A 14,513-nucleotide genomic window follows, 5' to 3' on the forward strand; every position below is an offset into this window, starting at 1 on the left:
CTGATTACGATGGAACTTTCAAGATTTGTTGTATTTATTTTTTACAAATGTACCAGGAAGGCCTTACAGGTAACCCCAATGCGCCTTCCTTGCCAATTACAAACGTTGCAGCATTTTTTTATTATACAAGTCGCTGAATCATGAGACACTGAAAAACACGCAAATTAACGAGATATCTATGAATTGTACATAAATTTTATTGTACATTAATCAATCTCAAATAGTGGTGACATAGTAGGTAGGAAGGATATTTAGCTAATTTTATCGGGAACCGTTTCAATAATAAAATCAGAAAACATTGATAAACTCTGATAGGAAACGATCGACCTGGAGTCACAAATATCCAGATCTGACCAGCAGCACTACAAATATACTCAGAAAATTTTTTTTTCAATCGAGGTCAGCCATGGGATCGAACCCGGCGCCTCTCGACGCTAAGCAGAAGCTTAACGACCGAGCTATGCTGCTGGCTAATGCATGCTTGTATGCATGTCCGGGAAGATTACTGTGAATAAAAAACGGGAATTTATTTATTTATTTTTACATATTGCCAGCAGTTTGGCTTAGTGATAGCGTATATATTTAGCATCACTGAGGTCATAGGTTCGTGTCCTCGCCACTGCTGGTTAGATTTGGGGGTTTTGTGACTCCAAATCGATCGTTTCTCTATCAGAGTTTGCCAATTTTATCTGATCATTGCTGAAACGGTTCCTGAAAATTGGTATTAAAAAAATCTAATCCTGTTGTCACAAAAATCTGCCTGTGTATAATTTGTATTAATTATACACAGTAATCTGAAATCCATAGATGTCACTATGATTATTATTTCTGATTTGTTTATGTATTTCATTATTGTTATATTCTATATATTCTGATTGTATATGTATGTATTACTGTATTTCTGATTTCTGATTGTTTATGTATTTCATTAACGTACACCCGTCGCATTGGAGCAAATCTGTAATGGCGAGTGTGTATTGATTTGTGACAATAAAATAAAATAAAATAAAATAAAATATATACCAGGAAGGCCTTACAGGTAAATCCCAATGCGCATTCCTGGCCAATTACAAATACAAATGCAGCATTTTTATTACAAGTCGTTGAATTGCGAGACACTGAAAAACTCGCAAATTAACGAGACATCTATGAATTGTATATAAATTTTATTGTACATCAATCAAACTTCAAATAGTGGTGACATAGTAGGTAGGAAGGAGTTTTAGCCATTTTTATTTCCGGGAACCGTTTCAACAATGAAATCAGAGAAAATTGGCAAACTCTGATAGGAAACGATCAATCTGGAGTCACAAATCCAGGTCTGACCAACAGCATACTCTGAAAAATTCATTTTCATTCAGGGATTGAACCCGGCACCTTCTTGACGCTAAGCAGAAGCTTAACGACCGAGCTATGCTGCTGGCTAACGGGGAAAACGGGAATGAGTGTCATTGCAACGCTATAATTTCAAATGTTTTCCCATCACGAACAACGTGTTCGCTGCCTGCGTTTTTCCAACAAATAGAACGGGAACGGGAACGGGAATTGCATGCGTTATTTGGCATTACAATGCATGCCGGGTTCAGCTATTTAATCGTAAATTGAAAAACAAATTTAAAAAATGCATTCATTTAATTTTTAAATTCTGAAAGAAATTCTAATACATAAAAACAAAATATCGGAGCAGTGGAGTACTACAAATTTTCGCGCTCCGGCTCCGCTCCAGCTCCGTGCAAAAACTCGTTGCTCCACGCTCCGCTCCAGATCTCTGCTTTAATGCATTATTTAGAATTTAATTAACCATCAAAATCACCCGACAAACGGGAAAGAAAATTTCCACGCGAATTTCCACAAATTCCAACCAGCCAGCCTGAAGCCAACGTCGCGAGCGGCGTCTCGGAAAACTCAAGAAAATTTCCCACACACTCTCCATATCTATCTCGAAATTGATAAAACGAAACGATGACAGACACCAGTCATCACAATTATAAAACAATACAGAGTGATATCTGCGTGCGATAATCGGTTAGTGTAGCGCTCAGTGAACCGCCGGCCGGTATCAGAACGACCGGCTTCACGTCCACACTGTCACCAAAACACGCTTCTGATGCTCAAAACAAGCTCGAAAATCATTTAGCAAACTAGTAAAAACAAAGTGATCGAAAATTGGCCAGCCGAGAAGTGCAAGTGCGTCGAATTACAAACTCCGGTGCGTGGATTGCGGTGCGCAAAAGTGCACTCGATATAACTTGTATCGTTGAAGTATAATACCTACACATATAATACTCACCGACGCAAAAATGCATAGCATAAAGAGAAGCGTCATCATTTCCGATGACAAGTCATGCGGGCCCTACGTATTTATTTACGTATGCTAATGTATTCATCAGTGTTTGATCCGCGATCGAAGCATGCATGTGAAATGTGTTTTGTTACATGGAACTGACCGAGATTTCAATTTCATCATCTCAAGTCTTTGTTTATATAATTTACCGAGACAACTTGGAGAAATGTACACTTTCGCGTACATAATGTACATTTCAAGAAGACTACAGAGCTATAAATAAATAGATAAATCGAAATTTCCAGACGAAAGTTTAAGTTTAAGCAACGTCATTACCAGTTATCCCAAACTCATCCACTTTTGCTTCTTTATATTAAGTCAGTGAATCTGCTGATTATTTTATAAGCATGCTTCAAATGAGTCGGTTTTTCATTATATGTACTGTATATATGCTTCGATCACATAATTTGTTCATCTGATATTATTTAAGCTAACCCAGTGGTTCCCATAAAATTTTCATGTGACTAATTATGCTTCAAATTTTATTGTGAATGAAAAAAAGCTGTATAGTACTCTCTACATCTTATAAATGTCATCAAAACCTAAACATTACCTTAACATATATCTTGGATGATAATTTAATATAAAAAAATAACAAACATTTACACAACAGCAGTACTACAATGTACATATGTTTAATAATATTTTTATTAGATATAAAGTAACATATAAATCTTATTTTAATATTATTTATCAAAAATAGTTTCTATTATTATAAAATTGACAAAAAATTTGGTATAGCTAAAAATTTTATAAAATAATCATATCTTTCTTAAAAATTGGTTTATTCATGACAATATTTGACGCAAATGAAAGCCACATATTTTAACTACACTTTTCACCTCATATCCATCAATTTAATCACGCTTTTCATTCTTTCGATGCCTCTTCTTTATTTTTCCATGCTCATAAATCTAAATGACTAAAAACTCTGTTCTGAAATGAGAGAAAAAGATTTGATATAAGAAAAATTACAATTCTCAAAGCATTCAAATTCAATGTAGGACGGAATCATAATATTTTTGTTTATTATTAAAAATAAACTGAAATTCATTGCAAGACAAAATATTAACTTTGCAGATTCAGATGCGCAGTGTGCTTTTTTTAAAATCGGTAATCCAAAAGTTGGCAGTAAAAGTACGATGAGAACATTTTTCCGATGACAATCTTTGTTCTACACTTTTTAATCTAAAAAAAACCCAGACAAATTTAAACTCAAAATAAAATTAAAATATGTATACGAATGTATTGACGGTAAAAGCTATTTATGATATCTATAATACTAGGTCAAGGATAAATTTAATAGCAGATTTTGTGGTCCAAAAGTACAGAGATATTCATTTAATTTTTTGATATAAATATTCTTCACATTTAGGTGATAGTATTAAAAAAAACTCACTAATATAATAACAACCAGCCGTAAAGATTACACCGATGCAAACAATCATATATGCTTACACGTGCATTTAAGCGTTTGACATTCATTATTTGTATGGGCACTAGCTTGTATGTATGTAAAGTCATAATCTTTTAGAAACTACGCATTTATATCTATACTGTGCACACTATAAATCGTAATCGTAATTGGCAATTCAAAGTTTTTGATAATAAATATTGCTTTCGAAAATGATTCAAAACTTCTTCTGGATGTTTTATATATAATCTCAGATTTCAGATTATTGATTCTTGATGGAATGCGAAGTCTCGGAGAATAGCGCGCGGGAAAATGGCGCGTCCACCAGCAAATTCGTACAGAAAAAGGTCGACTATCAAGAAATTGAACTCTTACCACTCAACGGTAAGTGATTATAATACTGACATCATGGTGAAGGTATAGGCATTGAATCAGCATTAGAATATTATATTTAAATCACGGAACGGACATGTAAATGTAAACCAATCCGCGTGTCTAAAATTGTTCTTTTCCAATCACCAATGAACGGGTGAATACATTTGCAAATTTAATAACTCATTTCGGATGCTATTGACATTTTGACAATTGTTTCTGTTTGACAGCGTCATCTATACACATTCTTAGCTTAAATGAATATATATTTTTTTGTTTTAAATTCGTTATTAGCAATTCAGTCGAAGTGGAGGACGGACCACTTTTAGTCTCAGTCATGCGGTTCTTGTGTATGGGTTAGCATTTTTTACTTAATAACACTATTCCAATTATATAATACATGTATAGATATATAAATAACTTAAAAATGTACTAGGCGTCGCCCGAGTATTAATAAATAACAATTCAAAAAAACTTTGGCCGAAAAATGCATACATACATTAAATAGTACCAATTAAACCAAGTAAAAGGATATCAATCATCCAAATTTTATAACTCAAATATAAATAAATAAAAAGCTATTTCAGAAGTGGAGGAAGGGGGGGGGGGTTAGCTCAAATTGAAATATAAATCTATTTGTATAAAAAAATTAAAAATAATTGACTGTGAGCCAAAAATCGCACTTCACCAACGGAATGCTTAAGTTAAATATTTTATTTTTATATAGATATACCAAGAAGGCCTAACAGATCAACCCTAATGCGCCTTCTTAGACAATTAATCACAAAAATTGCAGCATTTTTATTACATAAATCGCTGTATGTCGAGAAGCTGAAGAACACAAAATTAAAAATTGATTAATTTATTAATTAATCCATAAAGACATCTATGGATACAGAATTGTATATATTTATTGTACATAAATCAAAATCATATATTTGTGGCATAGCGGGCAGGATAGTTTTCGCCAGTTTGATAGATGAACCGTTTCAACAATGAAATCAGATAAATTGGCAAACTCTGATAAGAAACGACCAACTTGTATTCACAAATATCCAAGTCTGACCAGCAGCATTAAAAATTAGCGCGGGATCGAACCCGGGAACCTCTCAGTGCTAAACATAAACGCAATCACCGGCCATACTGCTAGCTAATATAATTATAACTCAAATATAGATATATAAATATCTATTTTAGCATTGGAAGGGGGAGGGGGGATTTAACTTAAATTTTAATATAAATCCATTTGTATAAAAAATAAAAATAAAATTAACTTTATGAAAGTGAGCCGAAAATCATACTCTACCTACGGAATTATTAAGCTAAATATAACCATCAAATCAAACATTTCATTTCATTTCAAATAAATAAGTATGTAGATCCAATCTGAATAATTTGACGTATTAATCATCTGCTTATAATATTTGTATTGGTGATAAATCTAATTGAATAACCGATAAATCTCAGACTTGTAAATAATAACGCAATCGATCATTTTCCATCCGTTATCAGATCAAAAAAAAAAAACCAAACCGCATTTATAGTAGACGATGTGTCTTCGGATATTATTTGTTTTTAATTTTTTTTTGTTGTGTGACATTTTGGCAGATTTGGGGATTAATTATATGAGGGGTTGGAGTGGACGCGTGTCCTCCACGTGGCTTCTTGAACCCCTGATTAATTCGATGACGTGCCCATCCTCCCTTTAGGGCCATCTCTTTATTTCGCCAACAGTGATCCTTAAAATATCACCCCGACTGTTATTATTGTGTATTGTTATCGCTACTTGCGATGGGGATGTGCGAAGATAGCAAATTGATTTCGTATTGTGTGTTATTCAACCCGCAAATATTCATAATGTATTCTAATCTGCTTCCACTGTGGGAAAGTGTAAAAAACACATACATAATCAAAATCCAATTCCTTATTTTATGTGCATGGGAGTTTCTGGGCTACCAAACACAATTCACCAATACTGAAATTGAATCTCTACTAAAATAATAACGGATACTTTTGAATGTGGGTCCTTCTAACCAAGCTCCAAGGTCCTAGCGTTTCTTTTCCCTCGCTTTCAATCGCTCGAAATCCAGTGAAAGATCCATCTATACACCACAAGTTAAATGCATGTTAGGGATGATCCCATTAGTTCTTTTAATTTGATCTGAGCATCTTGTTGGAGATGGTTCTTTCGCTCGCCTTACCAGCGTCCCAGAGAACCAGGTTCTTGAGATTCTCCACATCATTCCTGGTAATATGGCCAAACTAGAAAAGAATCCTTTTTCTCTCTAAAACTGCCAGCTCTTTGAGGATGGAGACGTTCGTGCTTCTTGCGGTCTATGAAATGCCCAACATCCGCCTTCAGCTTTCTTCAATTTCTCTCTTTTTTTTAATTTTAACGACTAAGTCTCGACTCCATACAATGTAATGAACATCACCAGAGATCGCACCAGACGGATTTTCATTTTCCTCATTATAGAACGGTTTTTCGACGTCTTTGTCAGACTTTATAGTTGATTTCGCCATTCCTACTCTTCTGCAGATTTTTAATTGGCATCCTCCTTCTTTTGGGAGCAAGGCAACTAGGTAAATAAAAAAAGTTACTTCTTCATAGTCTTTTAAAGCTTTGTAAATGAAGGTTTTTGTTGATCCAAGGCCTTCTATAACCCAACCAGCAAAATAGCTCAGTGGTTAGCTCAGGCCCGGCCCGAGGGTATATAGCACCCTTAGGCAGATTTATTTTCAACGCCCGCAACCCTCCCCCCTTTAATTTTTTAAAGGATTTTTGCACATTTGATATTTTAAGTTAAAAGTTAAAAATTTGCAAATAGCTAAATGTGAAAGATTTTATCTTCATTATCAATGTAAAAATGCACTAGTCTCGTACTTTTAACTGTCTGCTTGTTACCTGATTGAATCAGCCAAGGGTTATTTTACTAATTTGTTTTTGATATTGTGACGAAGGAACTGACCATTCTGAACACCAGGACGGATCTTTCCCTAAATTTTATTATGCCATAAGTATAAGAAAACAGTTATACCATTTTGCTTATTTTCCAAAAAACCCTTAGAGTATAAAGGCCAAATAATGCTTTTATACTTTTGCTAAAAATATAATATTATTTGCGGGGGCCCAGGGCCCCCTTCAAAAGTCGGGCCTGAGTTATTTGCATACCCTTTCCCCCCTCTCGTCAGCCGTATATATAAGATATATGTATTTCTATTTAAAAAAACTTCTCAATTTTTTGTGGTTTGTAAAGCTATGCTCTTAGCTAAAAAAAAAAATACGCTCGTCACTTATACAATTTAAACAATAAAGAAAATTATGTCTTTTGAAACACACGATGATACGCATTAGCTAACAAAGGTAACATGTTTTAGGAATAAAAGAAAATATGACATAAACTCAGTTCAAATGCAAATGAATTCAATGAATATTATTAAAATATATTATCATCCCGAGATATTGTAAAATGCAAAAATAGAGACGGCACTGAACATGCCACAATTGCTATGCAAATCGTTGAACAAAAAATTATTATTGTAAATATTGTATATCAACAGCGAAAGTACGATACATTGTGATAATTTCACCGTGCAAACAGAGACGAAGTAAACACGCTCTGTTAGAGCAAAGTCAAAGACACTTTGATAAAGAGTTGAATGTTGGAATTTAATTGAATCAAGCTGAATCACTTATGTTTGATTTTTTTCTATTTTACAGAATATGGAGTAAGATATGGAAGACAGGCGAGCGTGACACACAATTCCGGAAAACCAACATGGCGAGGACCTTTAAAAACCCTTCGCTTGCTAATATTAGTCGCCCTGTTACCAGCTTTATTTATAGCAGTTCCTTTATATTTAAGGTAAATGAATCGGAATCTCATCGAAGAGTAAATGAAATTCGGCGCAAGAACGTTACAGAAGTAGTAACGAAAAATGCGAGGAAGTGAAACAAGTCTCACTTCTAACGAGTGTAGTCTCACACATACTTGTTTTTCTTCATAAATGCACGTCACAACACTAGATGAAGTTTTGTGATCTTGATGAAATTTGACTTTGATTGGTTTTTCTTTAATCTATGTATAAAATCGACATTCAATTTGCACGCGTGCAATTCTGTCGTTAAAGCAACCTAATTTTCAAGCATTTAATCTCGGCTTAATACATAGATTGTCATCAACATAGACAGTGTAGTTTCGATAACAATTTCAATTTTTGTTTTTCATCAACACATTAGGTCAGTGGTGGCCACGCGGGCTTTTTTTTGGTGTATTTATTTTTTCCAGTATTATCCTATTGGCGTGTTTTTTTCTATGGATGCAGTCGACAGGGGTTTTCATTATAAAATATAATATATATTTTAATAAAATAAATCAATAACAATGTAAATATTTTAGATAAGATTCATCGATTCCTTTTTCTGTGTCGGAGAGGTTTATACCTACTTTTGTATTTAGGATTGCATTTAAATTTAACGAAATCAGTCCGTCCGTACTTAATAAACATTATTTCCTGTTTTTAACTGTTCGACCCCTTTGAGAGTATTATTTTTCATGAACATCCCTGCTGGCAGCTAAATAATGTATTGCTTAAGGCGAAAACACACTGGAAGGAACGGCACGGCACGTTTTCGTAGCTTCCAGTCAAGGAAGGCCGTTCCCAGTTCATTTTTTATTCGTATGAAGTTTCTCCTACATTTCTTCTAATATGGGAATCACTGTCAAGCCTATATCAATACAAGGATAAAATATCACCGAAAACACTCCAGGGGGCGATTTTTGGGACTGCGTGTCTCAGGAATGGTTATCTGTGCTATTACATGTGCAAAAGTAACTAAAAAAAAAGTATTTAGTTAACAGAATTTCATACAAAAATAGTCTAAATGAATGGGCATAGCAGGTACTCATTGCAGCTATTTTCTTTCAAAAGATACGAGAACAATATCAATTTCTTGACTGGTATTCGTCCTTTATTAGTCGAAAAAAAAAAGATTTACAAAAATATAATATAAACTACCGCCAAAAAAAGCCCGCGTGGCCACCACTGCAGTAGGTACAATGAAATATTTTACTGTTTTAGATACCGCGTATTTTCTGGACAACTGTACCCAGTTGGTATGAGCGACATGAGGCTTATAGATAAGAAGGTTTCCACTACTTGGTGTCAGGTAAAAATTCAAATATTAGATACAATGTACACCTACAGCACTGCATTGTGAAAATAAATAATCGTCATTTAATTTTAGCGGCAAATACTACGTTCTAATGCAACGTTCAACGCTTTTCTGGTACCTTCGCAACCTGTGCTAGCTAACAAATTGGTACCGGTGACGATGACCCGTCATCTATTGTTGGATGATGATATGAAAGAATACTGGGGTTTCTATCTACTTCAAGGCTCTATAGTTACGGTCGCGGCCTGTGTTAGGTATGTAGAAAAATTGCGAAATCTGTATATTTTAAGTATACTGATTAATTACTACAAAAAAAGAATAATTGAAGATATATTTCAGGTGGCCGGGAGCATCGTTGATAATGATTCGGGGACATAGACATCTGCAAGAGTGTGCCTATATTGGAGACGATTCGTCCGAAGAGTTAGAAGAGATATTGGAAGCCAATGGTGGAAAATTAGACAATGATACGATCATGAAGCTGACAAACCAACCCACTAATAAACCAGGTACGAAAAATGAAAACAACTGAATTTAAAAAACAATTTATTTTTAATAAAATATTTATTATAGGAAATATGATTCGACAGTTGGGAGAGATTCGATTTCATGAACCACGTCCTAATCATGACAAACATCATCATCCACCACGTGCAGCTGGAGGTTTCAGCGAAGAAAAAGATCATCCTGATGCTTTGGTATTTTATTTTATTTATTTTACATACATTACAATTACAAACAATGTAGCATTTTACAATATTTTTTTATTGTACATAAATCATACTCAAATAGTGGTGACAGGGTAGGTAGCATGGTCTTTAGCCAATTTATTGGATGAACCGTTTCAACAATTAAATCAGATAAATTAGCAATCTTTGGTAGGTAACGATCGACCTGGAATCATAAATATCCAAGGCAAACCAGCAGCATTACAGATAATATACTCAGATTAAATTCCTTTCAATCGAGGTCAACTCACGGGATAGAACCCGGCGACCTCTCCGTGCTAGGCACAAGCCCAACCACCGAGCCATGCTGCTGGCTATAACACTGTTCAACAAATGACGACTTTTTTTGGTTCAGAGTCGATATATGACTTTTCTTATAGATCTGCCCAGTGAATTAGGTAATAAAAAATGTTGATTGGCTCGAGATTCGGAGATATGTGTTTTTTAAATCGCGATGTCTCAAAATCAGTCAATTTCCTGTTCAAAATGAATATTGGAATCTATAGTCAGGTATTTAATCTTTCATTTGTAGTACTTTTCAGCTTTCAAATCTCTCTAAGTAGTCGTCCAGTTCAAATTAAAAGTCAAAATTACGTATTTTCACTTGGGATTTTTTCCCACTGTTAATACTATTTCATATCGAGCATTTTCTATTGAAACATGTTTATTGGAATAGTGCTCTGGCTACACTATTTTTTGTTTTCGTTTAAAAGGGTTAATTGAAAGTGTGCTGAATTTTAAATCAGTAAAATTGCGAGCTAAAAGCTCGTATTAGTATTTCATAGATCTATGTATAAGAAAAGTCATATCTAGTCACCGGAGCCTGAGGGGGCCGTGTATTGTTCAAAGGTTGTAAATGCATTGTTAAAGGTTTGCCGAACAATGGATAGCACTGTGACTATCCTACCTCTAGTCATATCTCATCTCTGAACCATTTTTCGTGTCGAACAGTTTAATTAATTTACTCAAATATTCACATATATTTTTTGATTTGAGAATAAGTTAAAATCTAACTTTTAAGGTATTGAAAAATATTTTGGGAGAATTGCGGTCAAGGCAGGAAAAAACAAAGTCGAGAACTGCAAAGATTAAACATGAGCATATTATTACTGTACCACAGTTAAAGCACAGGTATAGAGAAACAAATGTTAATGAAGACGAAGAAAAATGGTTATCTTTTAAAGGTAGGCTCAACAGAGTAATCAATTAAAAAAAACTGTTCTAAAATATAAATAAAATAAAACCTTTCATTATATTAATAAAATACGGAAATGTTTATTTAGATTTGGAGCCACATTCTGAACAAAACGAAATGAATCAAAGTGAAACGGTGGTTCAAAAAAATACAAGTGAAATCCATTCAAACTCAACCAACACAAACGCTCAAAAAGTGAAATCAAAATCCAACGAAGATTCTATAATAATTAAAGAGGTGTGTAATGTAATATCTAAAGAAAAGTATTGATTGGCGTATACTAGCATAGTATGTATGTAATTGTTTATTTATTTAAGGTTCCAAGTGATCCAAAAGAGGACCAAACTACATCGAGCGAAATATACGAAGACATTTTGCAAAAACTCACCAAGTTGGGATCTCGCGGTGAGGTAGTCCTCGATCGATTGAACGATAAATTCAATTCAGATATTAAAAGCGAACAAATCAATGAAACGGTCGTTGTGGTAAATTTTAACTCTACTCTTATGAATATGTATTTCAAAATGTATATGTATTTCAAAATGCGTTTTTAATCATTTTTATTAATGGTAGATTGACGACATATTAAACGATACTGCGACATTCAACAGTACATCAAGTGAAAGTTTATCAAAAGAGGAAATTGCCGATCAGAAATTACAGACTCTTAAACATCTGTTGATAGAAATTTTAGAAGAACAAAAGCAAAGTAAGTCATTCGTTGAATTTTGATTATTTAATCAGTGTTGTATCGTCATCATCTATGTACAGATGAAGGCCTCTCCAAAACGCTTCCACTCGTCCCTGTTTTGCGCAGCTCTCATCCATCTCAACCCTCACACATTTTCCTAATTTCGTCTACCCATCTACCCTGCAGTCTTCAATTTACCATTTTGCATTCTCTATGGTACCATTCTAGCACTTCTTTTGTCCACCTTTCGTCCATTCTTCTAACCACGTGGCCCACCCATTGCCGTTTCAATATCTTCACTCTATCCACTATATCCACTACTCTTGTCATACTTCTCACCCACATATTCCGCTTCCTATCTTTCCTCTTTATGTCAAGCATACAGTGTTCCGTACTTCTTTGAGTACATTTGAGTAGCATTTTGGCGTTCAATGTCCAAGTTTCGCATCCATACATCATCACTGGCAAAACACATTGATCGAAGATCTTTTTTCTTAAAGCAGAGTGGCATTTTCGATTTAAAAACCACATTCACTCGTCCAACTGCACTCCATCCTAATTTCATACGTCTCTTTGTTTCTTCTTCTTTACTACCCAACATGTCAATTATTTGACCTAAATATAAATAATTATTCGCTACTTTTACTATTTTATCATCTAATGAAATGCTATCAGGCATGCAATAACTATTGAACATTAGCAGCAGTGCTGGCCTTATACCCAATGGCACCTTCGGGCAATTTTTTTTAAACACCCTTAGAAAAAAAAAATCGCCTTTGACGCTCTAATCTTAAATTTTGTATGGCTTTTGGCGCTCTAATTTTAAATTTTTAAGCACATCGAACGCCGCCCTAACTTATTTGGAGTCCTCGGGCGCCACCCAACCGGCACTGATTAGCAGTGTTGTATATAATAAGTAAAATTATTACTTCTTATTCTAATCTACAGAAAAGAAAGCAGTTGATAAAAAAAATCCAAGAACCAAAAGACAGATCGTTTTAAGTCCTGCTATGATCGTAGAACTAAATGAAGACGACGAAAAAGGAAATGCAGCTATAGAAGAAGTAAATATCAGTTTATTTTAACTACAATTATTTTAAAAAAAATACATTCACAATAAAAAAATTATAAATTGGTAGGGCTTCGAACCAGACGAATTCGCCGATCATCATTCGGTAATAAATGAAACGACACCCAATGATATGTCAAAATCTGAATTTTGGTCATCGTTTTCATCTAGCGAAGAGGCACTTCTCGAGTGCAAAGGTTTGATACTCAATTTACCACTGACACCACATAAAGAATGTGTCCTCACAAATACAGAAAGTGATCACGAAAGAGCTGCCCTATCAAATACAATAACTTACAGGTAAATTTTAGCTATGTAATGTATGTATCTTCACTTTGTCACTTAAACGATTTCATATTCACAAACGATGCTATTTTCAGGGTGCCGACGAACGGATACTATTTCTTCGTATTCAACAGTGAAAATGAAATCCAAACGAATTATATACGAGTGAAATTCGATCTGCAAAAGACAATATACGATTTGACTAAAGGAACTGTAACCGAATGTAAAAATTCTACTGGAAACTGCACAATTCCGTTGTCGTTCTTCAGCACGGAAAAGGTTTCATTTTTTTCAACTTTCATTCGATACCAAATACATCTGAATATTTTTATAATAATTTGAATGAAATTTTAGGTGGTTTTGGAAGTTCCACTCAGAGATAACGATTCTCTGTGGAATGAAGAGTTCGTTGTCATGTCCGAGTGTGAGCCGAGAACTGCAATTTATCTCGTTTGCGTAATAACAGTACCAATGCTTATTGTATTTTTAGCATTTCAATGAGATTTTTCATATAATATATATAAATTCTAATCATAGTTTCTATTGCCGATCAATTATAATAAGTACCGATTAGATATATATACAATCTAGACTTAAACAAATGTGATTTAATCGATAAGGACTGAAATCAAAATGAATGCAGCTAATTTAATGTGTACATAAATATATAAAAAATGTGATTTTCAAATTATGTTTTCATTGATTGTTAACAAAACAACTGCTATGTATTTATATTTTGTAGTTTAAAAAACAATTGAATTTTATTATAATATATTGAAGTAATATTTCGAAAATATTGTTACATTTTCGAATAAACATCTACTTATACATATCATATTATTTTAAGGGTGCCATTTATTGGCCTGGTAAATAAAAATAATACCCCTCTCTAAAATAGCTCGCACGACGGATTCGGTTTTCACCCGGCAAATCAAACGTCAAATGGGTTGCCAGTAATAAAAATAAAATTTGACAAAAATAAATACCGACCCTCACAACCTAATCTTAAACGAATAGGGCCAACCCTAACTTAACCTAACCTAACCTAGCTCTTAAATAAATAAGTGTTGGCTGTTAAGATAAAACGATTACCCAGTGAAAACGTAACTGGTTATGATTTCGGTAAACGGACTACTAGTCATATGTAAACCAGTCACAGGACAACCGGTCGCTCTAGATCGGTCACACGTGATCACCCGTCACACTAAAACTAGTCACGAGAAAATTGGTCACACCCTA

At 34.1% G+C, this 14,513-nt stretch overlaps 1 protein-coding gene across 3 annotated transcripts; it reads left to right on the forward strand.

The window, feature by feature from the left end:
• Positions 1-1,978: 1,978 nt before the first annotated feature.
• LOC143918385 (uncharacterized) lies at positions 1,979-14,248 on the forward strand. 3 transcript variants are annotated; one of them, XM_077440276.1, is made up of 15 exons: positions 1,979-2,209; positions 4,013-4,142; positions 7,852-7,996; positions 9,213-9,300; positions 9,379-9,560; positions 9,646-9,815; positions 9,880-10,004; positions 11,056-11,218; positions 11,318-11,466; positions 11,547-11,714; positions 11,803-11,938; positions 12,869-12,984; positions 13,060-13,289; positions 13,370-13,553; positions 13,629-14,248. In XM_077440276.1, exons 2-15 carry the CDS (start codon positions 4,034-4,036, stop codon positions 13,773-13,775), a joined length of 2,112 nt encoding a protein of 703 aa, XP_077296402.1. In that variant the 5' UTR covers positions 1,979-2,209; positions 4,013-4,033; the 3' UTR covers positions 13,776-14,248. The 3 variants fall into 3 exon arrangements, with proteins under 3 accessions (XP_077296402.1, XP_077296403.1, XP_077296405.1); XM_077440277.1 differs by having other exon boundaries at positions 2,041-2,187; XM_077440279.1 differs by lacking the exons at positions 1,979-2,209; positions 4,013-4,142 and adding an exon at positions 4,423-4,486.
• The last annotated feature ends 265 nt before the right edge of the window (positions 14,249-14,513 follow it).

The sequence above is a fragment of the Arctopsyche grandis genome, chromosome 10 (assembly GCF_051622035.1).
Source record: "Arctopsyche grandis isolate Sample6627 chromosome 10, ASM5162203v2, whole genome shotgun sequence".
NCBI classification, from domain to species: Eukaryota; Metazoa; Arthropoda; class Insecta; order Trichoptera; family Hydropsychidae; genus Arctopsyche; species Arctopsyche grandis.